Here is a 27,284-nt window from a genome sequence, read left to right as displayed (position 1 = left end):
TCAGTGACCCTCAATGATAAAAGTGTGGCAGATCACTGGCCTTTAACCCTTTCTCATAGCCACTTCACATTTCAAAATTCCTTCCCATCCTACCATGATGATTATATCCTATTTCTCTTCCCATCATTTTATCACTAAAATTCAACCAAACAACTCCCTTCAAGTCTCAACCCTGCCCTTGTAAGATTCTTTGCTTCCTGTTTCACATTAGCACTCCTCATCTACTTCCTTCCAACTTCTAGGGATTTGAAAAGAAAATAATTACTGCCTCATACATCAGGACGTGACTGAAATAAATCTATGCCCATGAGAGGCTTACCTTTAGTTTTGCTCCTAAATTTTATACCAAAAAGTAGGGTACCACCAGGGAGCAGTGTGTTGCCTACTTTTAGCATGTACTTAAAGTAATTTTCAGCTTCACTTTTTTCTAGACTTATTATTACAGACTTACCACCCAATTAAGGAATCTGACATGACAAAGATATAGTAAAATATAACTGTGGAGTTAAATTACAAAAATTCCTTTGGAGGATGACTTTGATGCCATTTAGCACTAAGGAAGATGAGAAGATAGGGCTTCTCCCTCAATTAAACACCATGAGGGATAATCAGCAAGAAGGACAAAGAGACTCCACAAAATTCTTGAAAGTATCATCTAACTTCATTGTGTTGTATACTTATTAATCTATATATAACTTAAAAGTCAATATCCTCATATCTATCCATCCAGTTTACTGAATGACCTTCATCACATCATTTATTTTAGCCTCAGTTTCCTCCATCTGTAAAATGGGGAGAATAATATGTATTGGATAAGGGCATAATGACATACCTACATTTATCAGTTACTTATAAAACATCCTGAGATCATAAAATACAGTAAAAAAAACCCACACCAAAAAACTGTAAAGATAATAATATTCTGACATTCTGGTAAAAAGATTTATAAGATTAGAACTCACTAGAAAACTTTACCAAAGAAAGAAGTTATTTTTAAAGATCCCTTAAAATTATATTTACAGATGAATATTAAAGTTTATTTATCCATAAAATAGGTACATCATAGCCAGTAGCAGACTTAACTTCACGATTCCCGTAACAAAAAGTCATTTTCTTTAGAATTAAAGAGGAATACCTGGGTTCTTAGCTTGAAACCCACTAATACTCATTCAAGAGGCAACAGCATACCGGAATTGTAAAGACAGGGAGGGACAGAGTACCCTGTCATTAATCCTGCTGGAAGGCCTAAAGAGCTCTTTGGCACCCTAGACAGTCCATACCTGCTGGGTGAGGAGACTGATGTGGCTGGATGGAGAATATTGCCTTGCTGCCTGCTTCTCAGCTAGCCGCTGAAGTTCAGCTGTAACCATACTTTGGTTGTACCGTTTGCCGTACAAAGAACCATCTTCTCCCTCCTTCTGTATTTTGGCTATTCCTAAATGATGCTTGTTTGGATGGCATGAACCTGCTAAAAAGGAGAAAAGTTTTCACATACTTTGGAAAAATAGCCCTGAAAAAAATTAAGATAATGACAGGAAATCTCAAATCAACAGACACTTTACTGAATTCTAGGGATCTTTAATAACACAAGAAGCAATAAACTATCTTCAAATGGCCACAAAAATAAAAATAAATGCCTACCAGACAGTAGAAATTCTTCCTATTGCCAAATTGTTACATGCATTTATTAATGTGTTTTCCCTTAGTATGAAAGCTTCACAAACAAGAATTTTCATCACATGTAGCCAGGAATAACCAATCCTAGAATTTACTAATCTTAAGGAATTAAAAATATATCTTTGAAACTCATTATAGTTCTTATTTTTCTTGTTATGTGACTGTACTTGTCAATAGTTTATGGCATCCACCGCCAAATCATCCACAATACTTACAAAGCTTAAAAGAGAAAAAGGAATAAAAGCAAAATTGAGTGTGCTGAGAAAAACAGCAATAATCTTAATATTCTCAAATGACTGATTTTCCTTTCAGATTTAAATTTTCTTCTATCAACTATAATATCAGAGAGTTCTATTATTCTGAGCATTCAAATTCTAGCAAAAAGAAATTATTTAATATAAAAATCAAGGTTCATATTTTTTCTGATTATAAAAGTCACACATCTCATTAAAAAATTTTTTTTTTAAATTGCCAGGCACTGTGGCTCATGCCTGCCCCCAGCTACTTAGGAGGCTGAGGAAGGAAGATCACTTAAGGCTAGAAGTTCAAGATCAGTCTGGCCAAGATAGTGAGACCCCTTCTCTAAAAAAATACAAATGAACAAAATTAGCTGGGAGTGGTGGCACACATCTGTAGTCCCAGCTACTTGGGAGGCTGAGGTGGAAGGATCACTTGAGCCCAAGAGTTTGTGAATAGCCTGGGTGATATTGTGGACCTTGCCTCAAAAAAACAATTTAAAAACCCAGAAAAGAGGAGACACTATAATGTATTTTCTTTCTATCCTTTTATTAATGCTAATGTAACCATGATTATTCTGCATACACAATAGATTTTTAAAATCTAAAACTTTTCATGTCTACTATATTATTTGGTACACACAAAATATCTGTAATATATGTATATATAGTTATATAAGTATATTATAATGAATACCTGTGAACTTACTACTCAATCCAGGAACTACATTATCAATAATGTGCATTAACGATGTGCTTGCTCCTCCCCTAATTATTCACTCTATTCCTTTTTTTATAGCTTTATCATATATATGTGTATGTTTGCAGGTATATGCATAGATAATTTTGCTTATTTTTGAGTTCTATAAAAATGGGATCCTATTGAAATAGTTTCCTGGAACTTGCTTTTGTTATTCAACATCACACTTCCAAGAGTCATCCTTGCTAATTGCTGGGTCACAGGGTATGTGAATTTTCAGAATATATGTAATAACACCGAAGTGGTATTTTTTACACTCCCACAAACAAAGAGTTCCTGTTGATCTATATCCCCTCTAACACTTACTATTGTCAAGTGTCTTAATTCTTCCCTAAGAGGATGTAAAATATCATCGTAGTCTTCATTTACATTTACCTGATTACTAATGACACTGAGCATATTACCTCTTTTCTGATATCATTTATCATTTTTCTATTGTGTTGTCTTTCTGATTGACTTACAGGAGTTGTGCTTTTGTTTTTACTTTTGCTCCATATTGTAAGATCTTAAGGATGGTCTCCTTTATTTTATTCTAGAAGTTTTAAGTTTTGTATCTGATATTGATTTTATGCATGGTGTGAGGCAGGGATCTACTTTCACTTTTTTCACTTTTTTCCTATATGGATAACCAATTATCCCTGAACCACTTATTGAGAAATTCCTCCTTTCCCATTGATCTTAAATGCCATATTTGTCATATATCTAAGTTCCATCTATCTATATGATGGTTTCTAACTTTCCATTCTGTTTCACTGGTCATCTTGTCTGTACCTTTGCCAATACCACACTGTCCTAATTATCATATCTTTATATTAAGTCTTAATAAGGTACTTCTCCACCTTGTTTTTCTACTTTAGTAGATTCTCACTATTCTTGGCCTTTTGCCTTTAGACTATCATTTTAGAACAGGCTTATCAAGTTCAACAACAAACTTGTTGAGATTTTGGTTGGAACTGTATTGAATCCCGAGATCAATGTGATGAGAACTAAACACTAATGATACTGTCTTCCTACACATGTAAATGGTATATTAACTCATTTATTTGGGTTTTTCCTAATGTCTGTATCTTTCTGCACAGTCCTATAAAACTTCCTCTTAAGTCTTTTCTAAATTTATTCTTAGATGGCTTATAGTTTGGAGGCCCTTGAAAATGATGTTTTTTAAAACACTATTTTGTTGGTGGTGATAGCGGCACAATGCAAGTGTACTTAATGCCACTGAACTTAACACATAAAAATAGTTGAAATGGAAAATTTTATGTTATGTATATTTTACCACAAGCAAAAAAACTGTTTTCTAAGATTTTGTGGCAGGTAATTTTAAAAGCTATTGATTTTTAATATTGGTCTTATGGACATCTATCCTGCTAAAAATCACCATTTCCAAAATATCTGCAATTATTTCCTGTTTTCTATGTAGACTACATATTATCTCCAAATAAACAAATAATTTTATTTCCTTTTTTTTTTATCTGTATGCTTATAATTTCTTTTTCTTATCTTACTATGCTGGTTCTGACTTCCAGTAAAACACTGGGCAGAAGCAACATTAGTGGGCATCTTATCTTGTTCTTAACATTAAAAGGGACGCTTTCAACATTTTCCCATTTAGACTAATACCTCTTGCAGGTTTTGGGCAGATACCCTTTTTCAGGTTAAGAGGGTTTCCTTCTCTTCCTAGTATGCTGAGAATTATTATCATGAATGAGTGCAGAATTTTATCAAATTCTTTTTCTACATTTATAATGATGGATATGGTTTTTGTCCTTTAATCTGTTAATGTGGGAAATGACATTTATATGTTTCAAAATGTTAAACCCCTCCTACATTCCTTGAATAAACTTGCTCATGGTGTACTATTTCTTCCAGATATTGTTAGATTTGGCTGGCTTTCATTTTGGTTAGAATTTTTGCATTTGTGTTCATAAATGAACACAAACGGTCTACAATTTTTCTCTTGAATACTGTTTTCAACTGGTTTTATTATCAAGATGAAACTAGCCACACAGAATGAATTAAGGAGTATTCTCTCTTTTTCCATACTCTAGAAGATTTTTTTAATATTGGAATTGTCTACCTCTTGAAAGATTGTTCAAACTTACCCATAAAACTATCTGGGCCATGTATGTTTCCTCTAAGAGAAGATTTTTAAGTACTGTATCAATTATTTTAATACTTATAGGACTATTCAGACTTTCTTTATATTCTTGAGTCAACTATACGTAGGTTATACTTTTGTAGGAGTTTGTCCATTTTGTATACTTCTTCAATTTTATTGGAATAAAGTAGTTAACAGTATCATATTATTTTTGTCATTTTTGGTATATTTATATTTTCTGTATCTGCATGTTCATTCCTTATTTTATCCATGTCTTCTCCTTTTTCTTGATCAGTCTAACCAGAGGTTTGAACACATTATTTGGCTTTTCAAAAGACCACTTTTGGCTTTAATATCTCCTATTTTATTTTATTTTTGAATTCTGTGATTTTTGCTCTCATCTTTATTACATCTTTCTTTCTTCTTTACTTAGATTTATGATAGTGTTGCTTTTATAACATCTAAAGTCAGACATTTAGCACATTAATTTTCAGCCTGTGTTCTTTTCAAATCTAAGTATTTAAAGCAGTAAATTTCCCTCTAATACTTCCTTTCATTGTTCTCCAAGTATTTGGACCGCAGTTCTTTCATTATTGTTCAGTTCCAATACTTTTAAATTTATTTCCATTAGGATTTCTTCTTTGACTCTTTCAAATTTTGAAATATATAGAAATTTGTTATATATTTTTTGATATATGTATTTTTTGTTATATATATTTTGATATTGACTTTCAACTTAATGGCAGGGTGGACAAAGAATATGGCTGTATGATACCAAGTCTTTGAAATTTTTTCTTTAAGTTGTAAGACATGACTGATTTTTATAAATATATCGTGTATGCTTGAAAAGGTATTTTTTCTAATTGTTGGATACATAGTCCTATATATGATCAATAAATGAACTCATCAAATTGTTCAAATTCTCTTTACCTTTTCTAATTTAAAGAAAAAATCAGTTGGCTGGGCATGGTGACTCACACCTGTAATCCTAGCACTCTGGGAGCCCAAGGTGGGAGGATTGCTTGAGGTCAGGGAGCACTCTGGGAGGCCAAGGTGGGAGGATTGCTTGAGGTCAGGGGTTCGAGACCAGTCTGAGCAAGAACGAGACCCCATCTCTACTAAAAAAAAAATAGAAAAAATTAGCCAGGCAACTAAAAATAGAAAAAAATTAGCCAGGCGTGGTGGGGCGTGGCCATAGTCCCAGTTACTTGGGAGGCTGAGGCAGGAGGATTGCTTGAGCCCAGGAGTTTGAGGTTGCTGTGAGCTAGGCTGACACCACGGCACTCTAGCCTGGCAACACAGTGAGATTCTGCCTCAAAAAGAAAAAAAAAAAAAAAGAAAGAAAATGTTTAGTGTATTAACAATTAATAGAAACATGTGGAAATCTCCCACTAAGACAGTAGATTTGCAGATTCTTCATGTAGTTGTTTAAATTTTTGAGTTATATCTTTGGAGGCTATTTTACTAGGTACCTAATAAAACACTTTTAGAACTGTTTTATCTTTTGACTGAACCTTTTGTCATTATGCAGTTATTCCTTATCTGTAAAAAAGATTTATATCTTAAAGTCTATTTTAGCATTTTTAATGTAGCTGTGCCATCTTTCTTCTGGTTGGTACTTACATGGTAATTCTTTCCTCATTCTTTTACTTTCAACCGTTCTGTTTCCTTATCCTTAGGTGTGCTTCTGGTAAGCAGCATATAGTTGGAATTTTTTTTTTTTTAAACTTCAATCTGACAATCTTCTAATAAGTTAAGTTCAATACATTTGTGTTTATTTGATTCTTCATATATGTGGACTTTATTTACCGTGTTTTAAACTTCTACTCGTGCTTTTTCTATGCTTTTTTCTTGTATACTCCTATGTTTATGCATGTTTTTTCCCCTCAATTCATTTATCTTCTCCCTACAGGTTTAGAATTTACAGACTTTTATTCTTTTAGTGGTGACCTTTGAAATTTGATACTGTATATTTAACTGTAAAAAGTCTATAGTTAAATAATATCTTAATCTCATTCCAAAACTATTCAATCACCGCAGAAAAGTTTAACCCTAATCATTCACAGGCTATTGTTACCTACTACATATTAATATTTTTGTCCATATATTATTGTCTACTACTGTTTAAACCATTCAGAATATGTTCTCTGACCACAGTGGAAAAAAGCTAAAAGCCAATTATAAAAAAGAATGACTCTCAACTACCTGAAAATTAAACAATATACTTATAAACAATCCACATGTCAAATAAGAAAGCATAACAGACACCAGGAAATATTTTTTGACCAATCAGCTTCTTACATTACCTATCCCGCTCTTGGAAAAGGTGAAAAGGGAAGGCTTTAAAAAAAGTTTCAACAATAACACAGGAGATTGGAGACATTGATCTTACTGAATTTCTCATATGGGGAAAAAAGTTCAAACTAGAATATTATCTATTATTACTGATTTTAGAAAATTAACTGACAAGAACAGATCACTCAGAATTAGCACAGACACATATATGCATATACTCAGGTTTATGACTTATTAAAGTCGAAAATTTAATCTCTTGATTCAAGTGGCATATTACAAAATCCATTTCAACTGAAACCGGGTATTAAGAAATATAGATTAGAATTTATAAAACATGGCTAGCTGTAACTCATTTTAACATGGCTATTAATTACTAAAGTGTTTAAAAGAGATACTCCTCAAATTAATCTACAGATAATAATCCCTATCAAAAGTTTATCTGCCTTTTTTTACAGAAATTGACAAGCTGATCCTAAAATTCATATGGAAATGCAAAGGATCCAGAACAGGCTAAACAATCTTGAAAAAGAAAAATGAAGTTGGAAGAACCATCGTTGATGATTTCAAACCTTACTATGATACTATAGTTATCAAGATAATGTGATACTGGCATAAGTACAGACATATAGATCAATGGAATAAAATTGAGACTGCAGAAATAAACCTTTACATTGATAATGAATTGATTTTTGACAAGAGTGCCAAGATAATGCAATGGGGAAACAAAATTCTTTCCAATAAATGGTGCTGGGACAAGTGACTATTCACATGCAAAAGAATGAAGTTAGACTCCCATGTCATACCGTACACAAAAATTAACTCAAAATGTGTAAAAGACCTATATGTAAGAGACTAAACTATAAAATTCTTAGAAAAAACACGGGAGGAAATCTTTGTAACCTTAGGTTAGGCAATAGTTTTTCAGATATGATGCCAAAAGCACAGGTGAATAGAAAAAAAGTAGAAAAATTGGACTTCATCAATTTAAAACATTTGTACTCTAAGAAAGTACAAGGATAACCAACAGATAGGGAGAAAATATTTTTAACATTTATCTGACAAGGAGATTGTATCCGGAGTATATAAAGAACATTCATATTCAATAATAAAAAGGGAAATATACCAATTTAAAAATGGGTAAAGAATTTGAATAGATATTCCTCTAAGGAAGATACACAAACAGCCATTAAGCATATGAAAAGATGTTCATCATCATTAGCCATTAGGGAAATGTAAATCATAACAACAAAAAGAGACACTATTTCGCACCCACCAGGACGGGTAAAATCAAAAAGACAGTAAATGTTGGCACGGATGTGGAGAAATTGAAACATCCATACACTGCTGGTAGTAAAATGGCACAGCCACTTTGGAAAACAGTTTGGACATTCCTCAAAAAGGGGGAATATACAGTTATCATAGGACCCAGTAATTCTTCTCTAGCTATACACTAAAGAGAAATGAAAACATGTGTGCACACAAAAACTTATACACAAATGTTCATAATAGCATTATTCATAATGACCAAAAAGTGGAAACAAACCAAATACCCATCAACTGACGAATGGATAAACAAAAACTGACGAATGGATAAACAAAATCCATACAACAAAATATTATTCAGCCATAAAAAATGAAGTACATGCTACAACATGGATGAACCGTGAAAACATCATGCTAAATGAAAGAAGCCATTCACAAAAGGCTACCTATTGTACGATTCCAATTATATGAAATGCCCAGAGTAGACCAATTTGTAGAAACAGAAAGTAGATCAGTGCCTGCCAAGGGCTGGAGGAGGAAGAAATAAGACAGTGACTGCTAATAGGTATGGGGTTTCTTTTGGAGATGATGAAAATGTTCTAAAATTATTATAGATAGCGGTGTTGATTGTACAACTCTGTGACTATACTAAAAACCACTGAATTGTACACTTTAAAAGGGTGAATTTTATGGAATGTGAATTATGTTTCAATAAAGCTGTTATTAAAAAATAGGGGGAAAACTTGACTAATATGGGTCCACTTCATTTAAAATTAGATACCCTATTTTAAGAATTCTTTGGTTATTTTATCCATGTCATTCTTGATTTTAAATACATTGAAAAATAAAAGGTACTAATTTGATGTCAGGAATAACTATTTGAATCAGAAAGAATGCATATAACACACTCATAGGTCTATGGTTATCTGTGATGGGAAATCTCTTGACTAGACTGTATGTAGCCTCTTAGTGAATAGAAGCCTTGTCTTATTCATCTCTTTATCTCTAGTACCTAAAAGAAGTCCTGTTTCATTCTGTATCAATGAATGAATGCTCCTGGACGAAATGAAAGAGTCTTCCTTAGTCACATCAAAACAATGCAGCATGTGTCCCTTTACTTTTCAAAAGAAAAGGCAAAGGGAAGAGATGACATTCTTTTTTCATTGGGGCTGGAAAGGAGCTGTCACTGCGGGCTGCCTTTTGTTATCTCACTCACCTGCCTTTGCTGAAGAGGGACGAGACAATTTCTGGCTATAGATTTGTGCAGCACTTTGGAAAGAGGAAAAGGGGCCAATGGTGTAACTGCCTGATCGACAGCGTGGCAGGCCAGCGGGGCTTGGTATGGTCTGTGTTCCAGGATGTATGGAGGGAGAAGCATTGTCAGAGCCTGTGTTCAGTAAGATTGCTGGCTGGTGAGGCATAATGGGGATAGCTGGAGGAATTTGAGACAAAGAAGAATGGTGGCCAGGCCCTGGCGAGAGGTCAGAGGTTGAAATAATAGATGACAAATGGGTTTTGGGAATTTTCTGCAGAAGAGTAGCAGCAGGACCAGAGACAGAAGTAGAGGAAGAATTGGTATAGACTAATTTAGCCTCTTTTTCAGCTGAAGTGGTAAATCCTATTAAAAACAAAACAAAACAAAACAACAGATCATTTTAGGAAAAATGGACATATAATCTCTATAAAACACAAACATTTTTTAAAACATCAAAATAATCTTAGCATGAAACAGAAATCATGAAAAATACAGACTTTAATGAATATTCATCATGGACTTAATGAATTTTGCCTACCAGAGATGACCTGGCAACAGAAATAGGAATTTACTTTTAGTCCTTTCTACAAGCCAGAGTTGGTACTACCTCCACAAAACAGAGCAGGCATGTTTTACACATTTTAGAACATCAGGACAAAGTTTCTGCTAGCAACAGCTAATTCCTTTCCCCCTTCTTTTCAATCTTCTAGGAAAAAAGAAAGTGCCCAGAATTTCTAAACTTAAGAAAATGAAAAATTCTTTGGAAGGAAAATAGATTATCAATAGATAAGAGGAAATTCTAAAGGAAAAGGAAAAACAAAGGAAAAGGGGTAATGCTTCATGCTTTTGAAATATTTAATATCTGATGACTATTTTTTTCTTTTAGGGATTTATCAGAGAGCAAGAAATCTACGTAGGTTTGAAATCACTCACGAGATAATTTATCACACTGAATTTCTGTTGCCTGTTGCTGTTTGGGTGGCTTTATTTTCACTTCTTCCATCGTCTCAGGGTGATCTAAAGTAAGAAATACTGAGTTTAGGCTCTCTTACTAATCAAACACAAAGCCATTGCTCTATACATAATTTTGTTTTCAAAAATATAACACAACTACTAGTCAATGCTGGGGAATACTGCATGTCTCACCAGTTTTCCAGAGATGACCACACCCACAGCCCTGTTGAGTGGGCAACCAACCAAATGATTCCCAGCTATTCCCAACTCAGGAGCTATTCCCAGCTCCAGCTAACTGAACCAGGGAAAGCTACCTAAACCGAGGGCAGTCATCCATGGACTACTAACAAGCCAGGTATGCCTGGAAAGAAAATTAAAGGTAGTTAGCTGCTTCTGACAGGAATTCAGACTAGGAGGGGGTGTGGTCTATGAGACCAAGTTGGTTGGCGGTATCCACTGGAGCCTAGAAGTCATAATATGTATGGAGTAGGGCAGCTACCATGAGACAGAAAGAGCAGTCCCACTATTTGTTGGTATAATACCTGGATACTACAGTGGCTCTGTATCTTAAAGTAAATGCCCTAGTTTTACTTGAGATAGGGTGATCAATATACTCCATAATAAAGTCATTCCAATATATTAGTTTCTCTCTATTACAGAATTTTGAAACAGAATAGCCAGAGCTAATCATGTAGAGAAATATTCTAAAATCTTTGTTAAGGAATAGGTTTATACAAAAACCTAAAGGCCATTTTACAGATCATCTTTCAGAGCAAAAAAATAGGGACATATGAATTCTCTCCTCTCCATCACCGCCAGCAGTGGTAATATTGTCATACACTTGTTTGTTCATGTTTGAAAAGAGTCCAGATATGACACTGTCAAATGTCATAATGTTGTTTCCTTGACTGAGGATTTCCTACTGCCCCTCTAGTTATTCTTAATAGATACAGACAGGTATAGATCTTCTTATGTAAAGGTAGTCCTTAACATATGACTCCTAGAATTTCAAATGACCCATCTCTACAAAGGTGCTGCCAATACCTGCTGTTAGAGCTTCCCCATTACTAGTAGGGGCGAAGTTACTATATGAATACCCATCTAGGCCCCCACCTCCCCAGGTTAGCACTCTTCTCTACCCTAACCTCATTACAAGAATCCCTCAGCATCCCTTGTCCAAAACTCTTACAGGAGCTTTTCAGAGCTTCCACCAACCTTCTTCTTGTATTCACTCACCCAACTTCATCTACTACACAACAAACTTTGTAATGTTAAAGACTATGACAGTCCTGGTCATTGTATTCTTAGTAGCTATCAAAGTGCCTAACACATAATAGGTGTTCAGTAAAAATGTGTAGAAAGAATGAATGAACAGATGAATGAAGTTACGCAAGCTCAAAGAAGAAGACTGGATTCTGGACTTCTAGTAATACAGTATTTCAATTATACAGTGAGTTAACTAGGCTTTTCTGGGGTAGCCTAGGAACCAAAACAGTTTTTAAGACATTAACACTGTTTCTTTGGGAAAATTCATTCCACGTTTTAAGTGACCAATTTCCGGCCAGGCACGGTGGCTCACACCTATAATCCTAGCACTCTGGGAGCCCTAAGCAAGAGGATTGCTTGAGCTCAGGAGTTAGAGACCAGCCTGAACAAGAGTGAGACTCTGCCTCTACTAAAAACAGAAAAATTAGCCAGGCTTCATGGTGTGCACCTGTAGTCCCAGCTACTGGGAAGGCTGAGGCAGGAGGATCACTTGAATCCAGTAGTTTGAGGTTGTAGTGATCTATGATGACACTACTGCATTCTACCCAGGATGACAGAGCCAGACCCTATCTAAAAAAAAAAAAAAAAAAAAAAAGCAACAAAAAACAATTTCCTGGCTATTTCCACAATAGATTATGGTAGCCTTAAGAGCAGGGAAGAAGTCTCCATCTTTGAATCTAGTACTTGGCAGACTGACAAAATTAGTATGTTGATTACCTATGCCTTATACTTCTATCTAGGCTTTAAATGAATCTGGTTAAAGCACAAAGCTTTGTTTATAATGTCACTGCTATTTTTTTTATCATGATGACATGAGCTGGAAAGCCCAGTCCATATTCAATTACAAAATCCCTGATCATGGAGTTTCGAGGCAGGGAGAACTTTAAGAAACATGTAGAAGCATACCGGATTATCATAATGCCTGAAGGAAGCTAATAACATACAGGGCTGAGAACCAAGGATATGAGACATCGCACCAGGTATGGAACAGCCCCACACAACAAAGAATTCTACCCAAAATGCCAATTCTGTTGAGCTAGAGAAAGCAACAGACTTGACAAGAGGGAAAAACAATCATTAGACAGGCAGGAGAGTGGAGATTAGAGCACAAGCTTTGAGTCATGCAGACTATGGATCAAATTCCTGTCCCTACGTGGTGCAGAGTAATCTTGAGCAAGTTACTCAGTCTCTTTTAGCCATTTTCTTGTCTGTAAAGAAGTTTCATAATAGTGCTTACTCCACATGATTTTTGGAAGTAAAAGATAAGACCACATCCAGCAGATAGGAAGATAAGTGTTCAGGAAATGTTAGCCATTACCAGCTTTTCTTGAAAAGCTTGTCATTGTTAATTACCATGGGGGGAAAAATCAGATCATAACACTCTTCTGCTTTTAGGACAAAAAGCACTATCCCCATCTTCCATCCCTATCCTATACTGCAAAGTTTCACCCCCTTGGAGACTATTAATGCTCAGTCAACACATTATTTTTGACTCTCCTCTGAATTTCTTATTTCTTCACTTGTTCTTCTTATTTTTCATTAATTAACCAGCATACTTACCACCTTTTGCCCCACTATCAGAATAACTGTTGCTGTTCTTAGAACTTTTAGAGTGAGTCCCCAGGAACACGCTTGCAGACTTGTTTTTTTGGGTGTAAAAAGTCAAAACCTCCTCCAGTTCAGCCTCACTGAAATGAGGAGAAAAAGTATGATCATACAGGAAGCTATTCTGGAAAATCTTTCTACCAGATTTTATTATGGAAACAGAATAAGCTGGAAAAGGGGAAAATGAAAAGCATAAGCTGAAAAGTCCCTATTCATAGATGGTTAAAATAAAATATAAATGAAAGCAATCTAAAAAGTGTAAAGCATGATAAAACTTTATTCATCCCACAGTGATGAATAAAGATGTACACTGTCCAATATGGAATCTACTAGTTATATGTGACTACTTAAATTAAATAAAATTAAAGATTTTTTTCCTTTTCCTTAGTTATACTAGCTAAATTTCAAGTGCTCAATAGTCACTCACAGAATATTCCATTGGACAGCCACATTGAAGATCCAGAGTCAACAAACTAAAGACTGGGCCAAACCTGACCAGCAACCTGTTTTTGTATAGCCCCAGCTAAAAACATTTTTTAAATTTTTAAAGAAGAATATGCAAAAAGACCATATGTAGCCTACAGAGTTTGAAATACTTATTTCTGTCCCTTTACAGTTTGTCCCCCCACTTCTAGATAATAGAAGTATCTTCACTAAAGGAGCCACTTATTTTAATTGCCTCCCTAAGCAATAAGGAAACCCCCCAGTGTAAGCACAGATGAGTTCCCTCACCATCTGTACAATGCAGGAGACTGAACTAGATGATCTCTAAGGTCGCCTCAAACTGTTGAAATTATATGCTCTTTATGACCATCCACACAATACAAAGCCTAAGGAAACAGACGAGAGCGTAAGGGAGTCTTCCAGTTAACGTATCATTCACGGATTTTGTAACATCTGTAGCAGCCTCTCAATGGTCTTTTTCTTTTCTTTTTCCTGAAGCTTGGCTATGTTCCAGGTAAACGGCCATAATTGAAGCATGCCTGCATTTTTACCAAGAACCTATAGCCCATCTTCAGAACACACTCTAATGAGAACCTGGAAACCACCTGTATGAATCTCAGTGTAAGCCCCAAGGTCTTTAAAATAGCTAAGTGCCCCAAGATAAGTAACACAAGTAACTATCAAAGATCTACAGCTGACATTGCAAACAGGCAACTGCCTCTGCCTGTTGTTGTGTTTTATTTAGCCCTTCACAGAATATTAAAAGTCAAAGGTTATGGTTGGTCAAAATACAAGCTGTTTTATACCTGTCTTATCTTTTGCCCACTTTAAAATTTATGTTTTCCTGCCTGACTCCTGCAGGTATTTGAATTTACCAGCCCTGACAAAGTATCCACGTACTCACCCCAAACTCAATAAAAGAACTGATGCTACCACATACTTCCCAACAATCAACACATAATCCACCATCAGAAGTAATTATGTTCTAATATATTTTATCTCCAAATCTACATAATTAGTTAATAGAATGTGTAATTCATTTTTAGCATCCAGTTAGACCTGGTGGGGAAATACACGTCACTTTTTAAAAGGATGGGCTTTTTTCTTTTTTACATATTTTTAGGGATTTAGAAGATCCAAAAGAGGAACCAGAAATTAATCTTTTAGCATTAAAAGTAGAGCTTTTTCTTAACATGATCTAGTTCTTTTTCCTTTTCTATTTTTATAATGTTGGTGTGAGAAACTGTTTCTTGCATTGTTTCTATACCTGCTTTATCAATCACATTACTCAAGACCCAAGAATGTCAACAAAAATAACATCATACAATTATGGACTCCTACAAAAGGATGTATTTGTTTGCTGTGTGTTTAAGCACATGATACTGAGGCTACAATGAGGTCTCTACAGGCACTAAATAAAGATCATACTATACTGATGATTGATAAACCCCCACCTGATTTAACTTCACAAATCAACAGTGTTGATTTTCTAATGATTTTCTCCTTATTGTGACGTTGATGACTGAAACCTAAGTAATGGGGTTTACAGTTACTTTACCCTTTTTTATTTTCCTAGTTTTAAACAACTCTCTATTTAGAAAAAGTCCCTCCAGTATGAGTTTTACAAGATTTAAAATTAAGTGCCTTTGTTGTCTCCTCCTTTGAAAACCCAGTATAAATGGACAAAATAGCCTGGCTGACTTGTATCAAGACAGAAAACTGAATACTGAGATTTTCAATTCCTAAAGGCTAACCCTAAGCATGAAAGACTTGTTCTATTTTATATAAATTAGGCGTAACCCTCACAGTGTTGAGAAATTGCCAATTTCTCAACCCACTCAATGTAGGCAAAATTTGGTCATCTCCACTGCATCAGTAGGTCAGGAATAAACTCAGACCCAGTAAACACTAGAAGCCTCTAACTTCAAATTTCCAAAGGGCTCTCTCAGCACTTTGAGTGGGGTGTACTTTGAAGGCTGTCTAGTACTACAGCCCACATACCCAGCAGCAGTGTTTTGATAACTGAAGCCATGACAACAGCAACATAATTGGCTGAGATATGAAGAGGCCAAGCCTACAAAATTTTCTTCTTCTGAGAGTGATTTTTTTCTTTTCTGTTCTTTCTTTTCTTCCTTTCTCTTTTTCTTTAGAGACAGGGTCTCACCACGTTGCCCAGGCTGGCTTCAAACTCCTGGCCTCAAGCAATCCTCCTGCCTCAGCCTCACAAGTAGCTGAGACTACAGGCATGCACCATTGCACCCAACGTTGAGAGTAATTTCATTCACATCCATGTGTCAGAAACAGGAGAATGCTGGGTATTCAATGGGCAGTATGGAAGATGGAATAAAATGGTTTTTATTAATCAAGAATGTCTTCTACCTTGCTTGTCTGATGAACTCCTGAAAGCTTTCCGTATTCACCCCATCTTCCTCTTCTTCCTCATGTTTCTTCTTTGATTTCTTTTCAGCCATTTGTTCTGTTTCCTACCCAGTGCCCAAGCCCCACAGAAAAACAAGATAAAATTAACTCCTGATAAATGGTACTTCATTGTCTAGTTTCATTACCCTTGGGTTAATTTGTCCTTATAGTAAAGTAATTTAATTCTTCCTTATACTTTTGTCACCTATAAATTTGATATCTTACTTTTGGCCATTATTTCATGAAACGTTTTGAAATTCCCAAGTTGCAAAACAAATATAAATTTTTATCATGTTTTTACTTTCTACTTATACAGCCCATTGATCAAAGAGTTTTTTATAATAGCTTAGTAATATCCAGGATCATACTTGTAGCTTTAACAGTATGACAACACAGACACAGTTTGTTGTTGCAATTAGGAGAGGAAAGATAGGTCTTGGAAGATACTCCTATATCAGCTTCCAAATTGAATACACTCTTCACTTATATAAGACATAACAAAATTCTCAACAAATCTGGAGTAAATTATAGATAGGGGTTTGGTGCATTGATATTCTACTAACCATTCTGTACAACTTCAGAAAAGCCATTTAAATTTCCAAGCCTCAGCTTTTCCATCTGCAAACTGACTATACTCCTCCCACCCCCCAAATTATATTTTTAATGCATCCTGAGACCCTTGGTTATAGGATGCTTTGTAAAATAGTCTAATTAAATAGTATATTTCCTGGGCTTGATTGTAAAATAATGTCACTGTATAAAATGTTTCAGAGAAGAAAGTGTAACTCTCTCAAGAAAGAAGAATACATCATTATATCAAATCTACAGTTTAAATTTGCTCCCAAATAGTCAACTCACCATTGTCCACAGGCACAATAACAACAATGCAGATTCACATAGCCCAGGATTCATCACAGGTGCAATAGAACTCAAAAGGAATATACCTTTTGTTAAGAGTTAACAATGGACACTTAGTCTTCAGAAGTAATAGTTTTTCAGCCCAGCTGGGTTAAGGTGTGAGGTCCTGCTCTCCCTGACAGTAATACACAAAGGATGATGATGCTAGAGAACCGAAAAAGAACCTCTCCACCTAGTTGGACAGAGGCTTCTAATCTTTTTCTGACAGTGTGTGGCAATTCAAAGCAAAAGACTAACAGATAAACCAATTACCTTGTTGTATACAATAATAAAGTCACCCAGTTGGTGGGCCAGGATTCTTCTGCGTTCTAGAAGTGCCAATCGTCGACTGGGTAATACCATCCTCAGTGAATGCTGGAGGTTACTTGATGCTCGCTTGAGGAAACGAACCACCAGCTCCTGTAAATTAAAGAATCATGGGGAAAAAATAAAGCATGGATTATGCTAAGCAACAGAAGACAACCTATGAAGGGATTGTACAACACAGATATGAGAAGAGACATACATTTCAACAAACAAGACCCAAAGCAAACATGGTAGGTATAAGAAGATACACAAAGATGAAACAAAACAAAAGAAACTTATTCTTTTCCCTCAGTAAGCTGACAATTAGAAAATAAAAATCAAATATGTATGCAAATTACTATGTAATAAAATAGGAGTTATAAAAGTACCATGATACACAAATAGTATTATAATAATTCAAAGAGCAGATATCATTTCTAATAGAAAGATCAGAGATAGCTATTTAGGGAATAGCCAAAGACAGTGGAAACTAAAACTGTGCGAATAGAAGAAATCATCAAAGGTGTTCTGGTAGAAAAAGAATATATATTTTTCATATTCATACTTAGGAAAGAAGAGGAAGATTCAGAAAAAAAAAAAAAAACAGGGTAGAAACATCAAAAATGTAGGAAGAAATCTAGTAGAAAATAGTGTCCTGGAGGACAAGGGAGGAAAGTGTTGTAAGTCAAATGCTTCTAAGAAAGACCACTACCCAGACAAGGTCCTGGATCTGACCATTGAGGGATAATTTCAAGAGAACATTTTTAACAAAGAGAGTAAAAGAAAGATATTAAGAAAATGCATAGGTAATGAAGAATAGAGGTAAAAAGTAGAAACTAGTCATTTTAAAAGTTTAGTGATAAAGCAAAAGGAAGAACTGTCATAGTAGCTTGAAAGGTGATGCCTTTTTTTTTTTCCTTCCCCAAGGATAAGGGAGCTTTCAGAGTTTAGGGTTGGCAGGGAGGGCACAGTGTAAAGTCATTAAGGGAAAGAAAGAATACGTTGCACTTAAGATGGGGGCAAAGGATTTTGATATCGGAACAGTTACCAGTCAGATGACTGATAACATCATAAATGCTTCAAAGAGAGATTTTGTAAGGCCAAAGGCCTTAAAGATGTTTTTGCCCCATAAATACAATAAAATTGACGATAGATGTTGAGACCTTCTGTTGATATGCCCTCTGTGATTTATGAGATAAAGAATTTCTAACCCAACCCAGACCAGAGAGGGTAACTATACATCTACCTTCTTCATAAGCAAGACCACTACTGCCACAGTCATCAAGGAATGAGTCAGGGTTTGCTTGCTAAATACAGTTTCAAGAAGGAATTCACAGAACCAGTATTAAGTTTTGCAGCAATGATCCCAAATATTCTTGTAGAAAGCCCCATAGAAATCCCATGTGAATTCCAAGCCAGCATTTGCAGTGGTTATTCTCTTCTGAATTATTTTTTTTCTTCTTGAATTTGATTTTGGCTCATTGTCCTTTGTGCCAGTTTACTCCAGCATAAATGGAACAGCCTCATAACCAGAGGGTTGAATTTCATAGTTCTACTCAGCTGTCTTTACTATAGGGTGGTTTAAGCTGAAATATTAAAACATTATTTTTTCACAGTGGAGCAGACAAACTGACTCTCAAAAGGCAGTCTCAATTTTCCACTTGGAAAGAGCAGAGCTAACATTTTCCACTGATGGCTGAAGGATTATTCACAACACACAAGGTTTTATCTCTGAGTTATATTGGCTACTATAAATTCACAAGTTGTTTTCTGGGATAACCAACATTTTTTTACAATAAGCCTGGCATAAAGACCTGTCTTTCGTATGTGGAGGACTAGAAAATTATAATGGGGTTACCACTGAGTGGAATAAAGAATGCAGCTTTCTCAGACTTAAAGGTCCCTCTTTTTCTGGTGACAAATCCCTGTTGTTAAAAAGGTTATAGAAGGGCTGTGGCTTCTTCTATAAGCTCTGACTTTACTTGAAGCTTGAAGCTCCCTGTCATTCTGATCCAAAAAAAAGAAAAACCTTCCTAGAAGATTAAATCCCAGGCATGTTCAAATGACTGATATACAGCAAAAATTATCACACAAGTTGATTCCAGTAATCTAAGAATCCTATAAAGTTACAATTAGTAAAGAAAAAATGTGAAGTTATGGGACAGTGCATTCTGAGAGGTCCCATGACAAGGTATTGACTTTCGAAGAGCTAACTTGACTCCTCAGGACAGAAAATAAATGCCTTATGATACATGAAAACAATAGAAGAACAAGTAATGTACAAATATAACAGCTAAGTTCAAGTTACAGTTTCACTAAAAATACAAGCTATGGAACAACAGACTTGGCTTCTCTAGGTCTTTGTTTCCCCATCTCTAAAATAGATAATGCCTACCACAAAGAGTTAATAAAATGTGAGTTTGCTTGAGAAAGGACTGTAAATTGTTATTCTTTTTGAGGGCTTTGCACAGGGCTTAACATCAATTAGAAATCAATTTGCATTTCAAAATGAAATAAACTGATGCCCTCACTACATGGTGCAATGAACATAGCTCCAGATGAAAAATTTGCTTCACATTTGAATATGAGAAATCTAGAAACTTTATTATGTAACAATCCTTTCACCGGAATAATATATTGCTTTATCCTAATAGAAAAAAAAAAAAAGAAAAAAAAAAAAAGGGAAAGAACAAAGGTTCCAATAAGAAGAGCCTCACCATCTGTTCATCCTCTTTGGCAGCCCAACTGGCACTGAACGTCTGACCTCCACTGTCTTTCATCAGGCGAATTTGAACATGCTGGAGATAGGCAGAGAATGCTATTCGGGCCTGCACTTTGCTATAGAAATCCAAAACAACATACCGTTAAGAGACAGAATTATAAGCCTATCAAATGTGTACCTGCCTCTCTCAAAGTGATCTTTGAGGATACTTGTATCAGGATGGCTAAGAAATATGAAGCCCGTCTTATAGCCACTGAATAAGACTCCTTCTAAACAGCACATGAGGCTTAAATTTTTTTTTCCTATTAAAAGAATCAGAGATGGAGAATTCTATTTATTTTCCATTATTAGCATGGGGGAAAAAAATAAGAACAGAAACTCAGGTTTCCTATTCATCACCTTATCTTTTTGAACTTTTAAACAACTTTCTTGGGGGAAAGAACATGAGAAGTATTGACTCTTCACAAGAACCATTGTATTAAGGAGAAAAGGTTTTTTTCATTGGAGGTCCTCAAGAACAAACTTATCAGTTAGTGAGAAAGTGTGGATTTTGCTATGGTAACTAATATTTCTAGTGTGTAAAAACATCCAAAGCAGGAAACAGATAAATCCTACAAAGGACCTTTTAAGACTAAATTTTAAGGTCATGCTTTTCTCAACTACAAGACAGCAGTGGCTGGAGCCCAGAACAAATGAGTGAGGTCCAACAGAGTTTGGCATAGATGAACTGATGGGCCAGGACAAGCCCAGATGTTCAGTGGGAGAAAGAAACCCTTAAATATAGTGAAAGGCACCTCAGCAACATCACTGAAGAACCCATCTACTTTTTGCCTGGTGGTCTAGGCTGGAAACAAGGAAACTGATCAAGCTATAGTTAGAAAGACAGAAGTACCAGAGAGACACTGATGATATTCACTTTAGCTGCCAATTGCAGCAGATCTGTTTTCTTTTAGGCGAGCTTTTGGTTACTTCAGCTGATCGGCCTTCTGACACTGTAGCCAAAATTACATCAGCGAAGATTAGGGCCCAACACAAACTTTGTTTACAATCCTCACACATGCAATCACTGAATGCTTTCTACTCACTGTTCCCCCAAGGTTAGGATGAAGAATTTGTCCAGAGTAAACTGGAAATCCTAAGAGGGCCCAGTCTAGCTTCCATGTGTGTGCTGGAGAACTGGAGGGCAGGGGAGTCAGGCTGGGGAGTGGATTTGCTGTTGAGAGCTTAATACATAAGAGCTTTGGAACATGAACTATGAATAAGGCTAGATCTTTCTTACTAACAGGGATCATTTATGGGAGCACAATATGACTTTGAAACAATAAATATGTATCTTCAAGTACTTCTCAACAAAGACAATAATTATACTCTTGTTCACCTATAGGGCATATGCCACTTTTCCCTCAATCATTCCCATAAGCTTCACCTCCACAACAAATTATTTTCAAGTCAAAATAAATTTAAAAGATCCTCAACTTTGTTCAATGAATTCACTTGCAATATGATGAGCAAGAAATAGCATGTTTCAGATATCTCCAAATGTAGCAGAATATCCAATTTCACTGATCAATCCCCTTATACTATCATAAAACATGAAGGTCTTTTCAATAAGGGAATTATTGCTCATAAGTTGAGACTTTAACCATTGTTTTGTTGCAAATCATTGTTGCAAATCAAATGAACAAGTACTGAGTTTTCTGTTTCTATAAACCTTATTAAGGAGATCCCAGGGATGTTAATTCTGAGATTATCTTCAAGGTCCTAGACACATTGCTCAATTAGTCATTTGCAACAAACAACCAAAAAAAGATGAATGAATGACAACCAGAATGATTTCTACCAAAGAAACCTACTTTTAAAAAACAAAAGGTTATGTAGATCCTCAGTATATAAAATATACAACAAGGAGTCTGTGCCTAGAGTCTTGAACCCTTGCCATGGACCTTCCCCAAGCCCTTCAGTAACCCCTGAGACACTGCACAGGACAATGGGCAGCTTCAGGGTGGGTACACAATCTAAAAACCACTGGTTTATACTAACACATCCTGAAATTAATAACAGTTTACTCCTTGAAAGTGAGATCCATAAGATTTATGAAGAAATAATTTATTTCTACAACAACTAAGGAGAATGTTATTGCTGGAAAGGATATCAGAATACAGTCCAGTGGTTTTCAAATGCTCTGTTTTCAATTCAGTGGAATCTTTTCTCCCTCCAGAAAGTACTCTGAAAAACACTTGTCTAACTCCACATTTTGGCTTGACAGAAAAGGAAACTGAGGCCTACAGAAGCTCTTTAACTTGCCTGTGACCACATAGCCAGTTGGTAGCACCAAAAAAGTCAAAGCCCAGATCTTCTGAATGAGCTTTCTTTGTTCTCCACTAATGCAACTATTCTCATTCTCCATGACACTGTTCCAAACCTTAACTCTGTCCCTCCAGACCCTAATGTCACTCTCCAACCTTTCAGCATAAGTGGCCTCTAAGTTAAAAAATAAAGGCCACCATGCATAAATACCTAAACTTGCTTGCTCTTTAACTTCTACCTATTGCCTTCATCAATAATCCTTTCTTTCTGACTTACAGTAAGTGATACCCCTCCACTAACCTCTTTCCACCTTCCTTTAGGACCCTTCTCCACCAATACATCCATATCTGCATCTCTAATCCTCTTCTCATCAAATCCTTCCCCTTGGTCTATAAATAAGCTCCAGAATCCCTATCTTTAGCGGGCTCTCTCCCTGATGCATTCTTATCTTCCTTTCATTGCCAACCCTTTGACAGTTAGTACACACTTGCTTTCTTATTTTCTCAGCTCACAACTGCTCTTCCATCTACAAAGTTGGCTCTAGGTCACAAATCCAGGAGTCTCTTTTCACTGCTTGTCTTAACTTGGGCTGTCCGGGGCACTCTATAGACTTCAAACTCTCATCTTGTAGCTTTTGCCACACTGCTCCCTCCTAGTTTTAATGCCTATCTCTAACTGCTACTTCTTGGTCTTTTTATTGATTTACTCATTGAACAGTGGTATTCCCAGGGCTCAATTCTCTTCCTCTTCTCCTTGCTGAACTAAATGGAATTGAATAATCTCATTTACTCTGAAGGCCTTAACTATCAACTGCATAATCCTGTTCCACCTTGACCTACCAAGGCTATATTTTCACCTGTCTACCGGACTTCAGCCCAGACCATTTCCCCCTCACTGAGTCTCAAATGAAACACATTATTTCTATTATGAAATCAACTACTGTGTTCCTCTGCTTTGACTGATGGCATCAGCAAGTTGCCAAATGTGGAAAACTTAGTCTTGTCAATTTTACCTTACAAATTTCACGAAGTCCATCCAATTCTTTCCATTCCTATAGCCATTGACCTGATCAAGGCCTCCAACTTCCTGGCTGTGGACAAGTCTAATATTCCCTAACTCACCTCCCTGCCTGTAGTTTCTACAATCATCCATCACTAGCCCACAATGCAATCAGAATTTACTTTCTAAAACAACATGTCACTATATCATTCATCTGCTTAAAAATCACCTAGAGGACAGCCGTGGGGGCTCACAACTATAATCCTAGCACTTTGGGAGGCCAAGGCAAGAGGATCACTTGAGGTCAGAAGTTTGAGATCAGCCTGAGCAACACAGCGAGAACTTTTGTCTCTATGAATTTTTTTTTTTTTTTTTTAAATTAGCTGGGTGTGCTACTTGAGAGGCTGAGGCAGAAGGGTCACTTGAGTCCAGGCGTTGGAGGCTGCAGTGAGCTATGATGATGCCACTGCACTCTAGCCCAGGCAACAGAGCAAGACCCTATCTCTTAAAAAAAAAAAAAAAAAAAAAAATCTAAAAAGTAAAGCCCAGGCTCCTCTTAAGGCCCTTCACAATCTAACAACATCCAAAATTTTTTAGTCTCATTTCTTACCATGCTCTTCTCTCCATGTAATTCTACTACTCTAGTCTGTATTTCATAAACACAATAAGCTCACTATAATTTTAGGGCCTTTGTACTTGCTATTCTTCTGGGAGTATTTTACAACCTAAATATTCACACAACTGACTCCTCATCATTTGGGACTCACCTCAAAGGCCTTCATGCCTGATCACCTCATTCTAAGTTCTAAGTAACCCTCTGCTCTATTACATTCTAATATTACACTGTCTTATTGTCCCCATAGCATCTCTCACTGCCTGAAATGACCTTATTTCTTTGTTTACTATCAGTCTTCTCCACCAGACTGTAAGCTCCAGGATCCTGTCTTGGTCCCCATAGTAACACAACATGGCCTAGCACAATTCCTGGCAGAGTGCAAGTGCTCAATAAAAACCTGCTGAGGGACTGAATTAATGACTGTACTGTCACACTTCTAGGCCTTTGTTTCCTCTATCTAGCACTCCCACGCTTACCTGTCACCTCCCAAACCTCCTGAAATCCTACTCATCAGTCAACACCTGATTCAAATTTTGCCTCTTACAGTGCCTTTCTAGCCCTCCCAAGCCAGACCAATCAATTTGCTCATACTGGGTCTTAGCCCCAGCCTTTTAAGTGTCTCCCACACTAAATCATGAGCTAGTTGAGCTCCTTGTCCCAGACACCTTGTCCTCTTAGTGACTCATACAAACACCCAATAAATATTTGTGGAGACAATGAAACCTGGGTTTGTACTGTAGGGTCTATCTTGAACAAGTTACTTAATTTCTCTAAGACTCAGTGTCCTTAATAATAGCCATGTGTAATCATAGTCATTATTTCATAAGACTTCCATAAATATTAAATGAAAAATGACTATAAAACAGTACCTAGTACACAGTACACGTTAGCTATTAGTTTTACTACTATAATTACAAAAGGTACGTACCTAAGATTTCCATTGTCTTGCAGAATCTGCATCAGGTTAAATTTAGGCTCTGGCTCCTGAGTTCCAGTTTTGCAGCATTGTTCACCTTTATTATTCCATTCAGGAATTTTCAAGGAATTTTCTTTGGGTGAATTTTCTACCATAACAGTCAATGAGGGTGTATATTTGGCTTGATTTTCTCCAAGAGACCCTGCAGACTCCTCCTGGGAAGCTTCCTGTTCTTCATCGTCTAATGCAACTTCTTCCTCTTCGTCACTCTCTGTCTCAGTTTTAACATTCATTTCAGCTTGTTGGGTAATCACTAAATGCGAAGAATCACTAATGTTGCTGAAAAAAGGATTAAATTTTCCTCTCTCCCAAAACCTTCCTTTTATCTTTTTAGTAAAAACCCATTTCTTAATAAACAACAAATAAGATACAAAATTAATGGCAACCACATGTCACTCTTTAATCATATATTCTAAGAACCTATTAAGGATCTTCATTAAATTTGTTATTTCTGTCATACCAATGGCTCTCCTCCAACTTAAAGCAAAAACAAAATAAAACAAACAAAAAAAATCCTTGGTTGAGTAATTTCTACAGTGTGTTAGAGGATTTTAGAAAAGCACACTTCATGGAGGTACAGAGAGCAGGGCTTATCTTCCTGTCCTATGTTATTCATTATCCTTCTTTACTGCCTTATAAGTTCTATGAGAACAGAGACCATATATTTTTTTATTCACCAATGAAATGCCAGTGACTAACATGTTGCCTGATATAGGTGCTCCACAAAAAAGGGAGAAAAAGGGAAAAAAGTCAGTCTATCAATTACAAATAGACCTGCAACATGGGAGAAGCTGCAGAGAAAGAAATTCTACTTTGCCTAAAATAGGTATGCCATTCAGCAATGGCAAAGAATGAACCGGACTTACCTAATTGTATAAAACCTGAACAGTAATGCTCAAGGTTCCATTAAACTCATGCTAATATTTCCAAAGTATCAGGTATTTGTATGATGCTGGAATAAGAGTAAAAGCCAAAATGTGTGTGCTTCAGATACTCTTCAATACAAATATTATAGAATGGAAGGCTTAAAAACTTATCCTTTTGAAATTAAGTTTCAGAAAAAAGGATTATACAAAAAAAAAAAAATGTATGTGAACCTTAAGAAGGTTCTGACTCATTAAATATTGAGTAAGCAGCTGGTTAACTGAGTCTGGCAAAACCCAGATAATGGAGTTTGGTGAAAGCTCACCAGCAGGTACCTGGGTATTTTGGCCTCATTGCCCTCAATCTGCCAGTCCGTCGTCTACGTTTTCGCACCTCCAGAGATAGGAGCTTCCTCTCATAAAGAGCAGCATGCAGCTTGGCCTTGGAATTCATACTCTCTACCTTCAATTCTGGTGCTCCATCAGCAGTCATTCTAGGGGAAAAACAATATGGTAGCTACAGCCTTTGGAAAGTTCTCTCCTTTATTCTAAGGGTAAGCTTAACAGAATTCTGTATTTATGACGGACTGGGTATGGTAACTCTAGTGAATTCTAAAAGGCATGACAGATAAAGGGGAATACTGGAATCTACATTAAAACCTCACTAATGGACTATCTCAATTTGTTAAATGTTCTGAAAAAATTACATATCTGAAGATAATGTTTAAGTACCTTTAAGTATTCAGTGATACTATTCCTTTACTTTAGGAATTATAAAGTGCTACCCAATACCTTACATGTTAAAAAGGACAACATTTTAATTCTTAAGCTGAGTGGTGGCAAAAGGTGTTTGTTTTATTGCTATTTGTTATGACTTACTCAGCATTACATAAATCATTCTTTTAAATGTACACAAAATCTAACAGATATAGATTTAGCCGAGGTTGAGATGAGGGGGAAAATGGCTGATAACCTGTGACTACGGCAGGTAGCACCGAGCTAACTGAAACTCACAGGGAAAGTGTCTTAGTGAAAAGGTACGAAGACCCAGAGACTCAGTACATCTCGAGCATTCTCTCATGAGGAACTGCCAAGGCTTCCACCCCGCTGGCTATGGGAGGAGGTGGGGAGAGGTGACAGGGACTCTCCAGGTGTTGAATGCAGGTCAGGAGTTAGACTCAGAGGCACAGACAAGGGAAGGGGGCAGATATAGGACAAGGCCAAATTTAATCAGGCCATGGGTGAGAAATGGGATAAGGAAAAGGGGCTGGCAGCAACTATATTAGGCATTAAAGTAAAAGAAATCCTGAATTAGGTATGTGACAGA

General features: G+C 36.2%; 1 protein-coding gene across 2 annotated transcripts in view; it reads right to left on the bottom strand.

Annotated features, from left to right (window-relative positions):
• TTLL5 (tubulin tyrosine ligase like 5) overlaps nucleotides 1-27,284 on the bottom strand; it is a 276,452-nt gene that overhangs the window by 142,590 nt on the left and 106,578 nt on the right. For both annotated transcript variants that reach the window (XM_069489049.1, XM_069489040.1), the window contains 9 exons: nucleotides 26,294-26,451; nucleotides 25,047-25,347; nucleotides 20,192-20,312; nucleotides 17,442-17,588; nucleotides 16,233-16,336; nucleotides 13,365-13,492; nucleotides 10,518-10,601; nucleotides 9,546-9,947; nucleotides 1,281-1,465 (listed from right to left, as the gene is read on the bottom strand). In XM_069489049.1, coding sequence (XP_069345150.1) covers nucleotides 1,281-1,465; nucleotides 9,546-9,947; nucleotides 10,518-10,601; nucleotides 13,365-13,492; nucleotides 16,233-16,336; nucleotides 17,442-17,588; nucleotides 20,192-20,312; nucleotides 25,047-25,347; nucleotides 26,294-26,451 — 1,630 coding nt within the window. The remainder of the gene's footprint in view (nucleotides 1-1,280; nucleotides 1,466-9,545; nucleotides 9,948-10,517; nucleotides 10,602-13,364; nucleotides 13,493-16,232; nucleotides 16,337-17,441; nucleotides 17,589-20,191; nucleotides 20,313-25,046; nucleotides 25,348-26,293; nucleotides 26,452-27,284) is intronic.

This window comes from Eulemur rufifrons, chromosome 2, assembly GCF_041146395.1.
Source record: "Eulemur rufifrons isolate Redbay chromosome 2, OSU_ERuf_1, whole genome shotgun sequence".
Lineage (NCBI taxonomy): Eukaryota > Metazoa > Chordata > Mammalia > Primates > Lemuridae > Eulemur > Eulemur rufifrons.
This window is presented reverse-complemented; position numbering and strand designations above follow the sequence as displayed.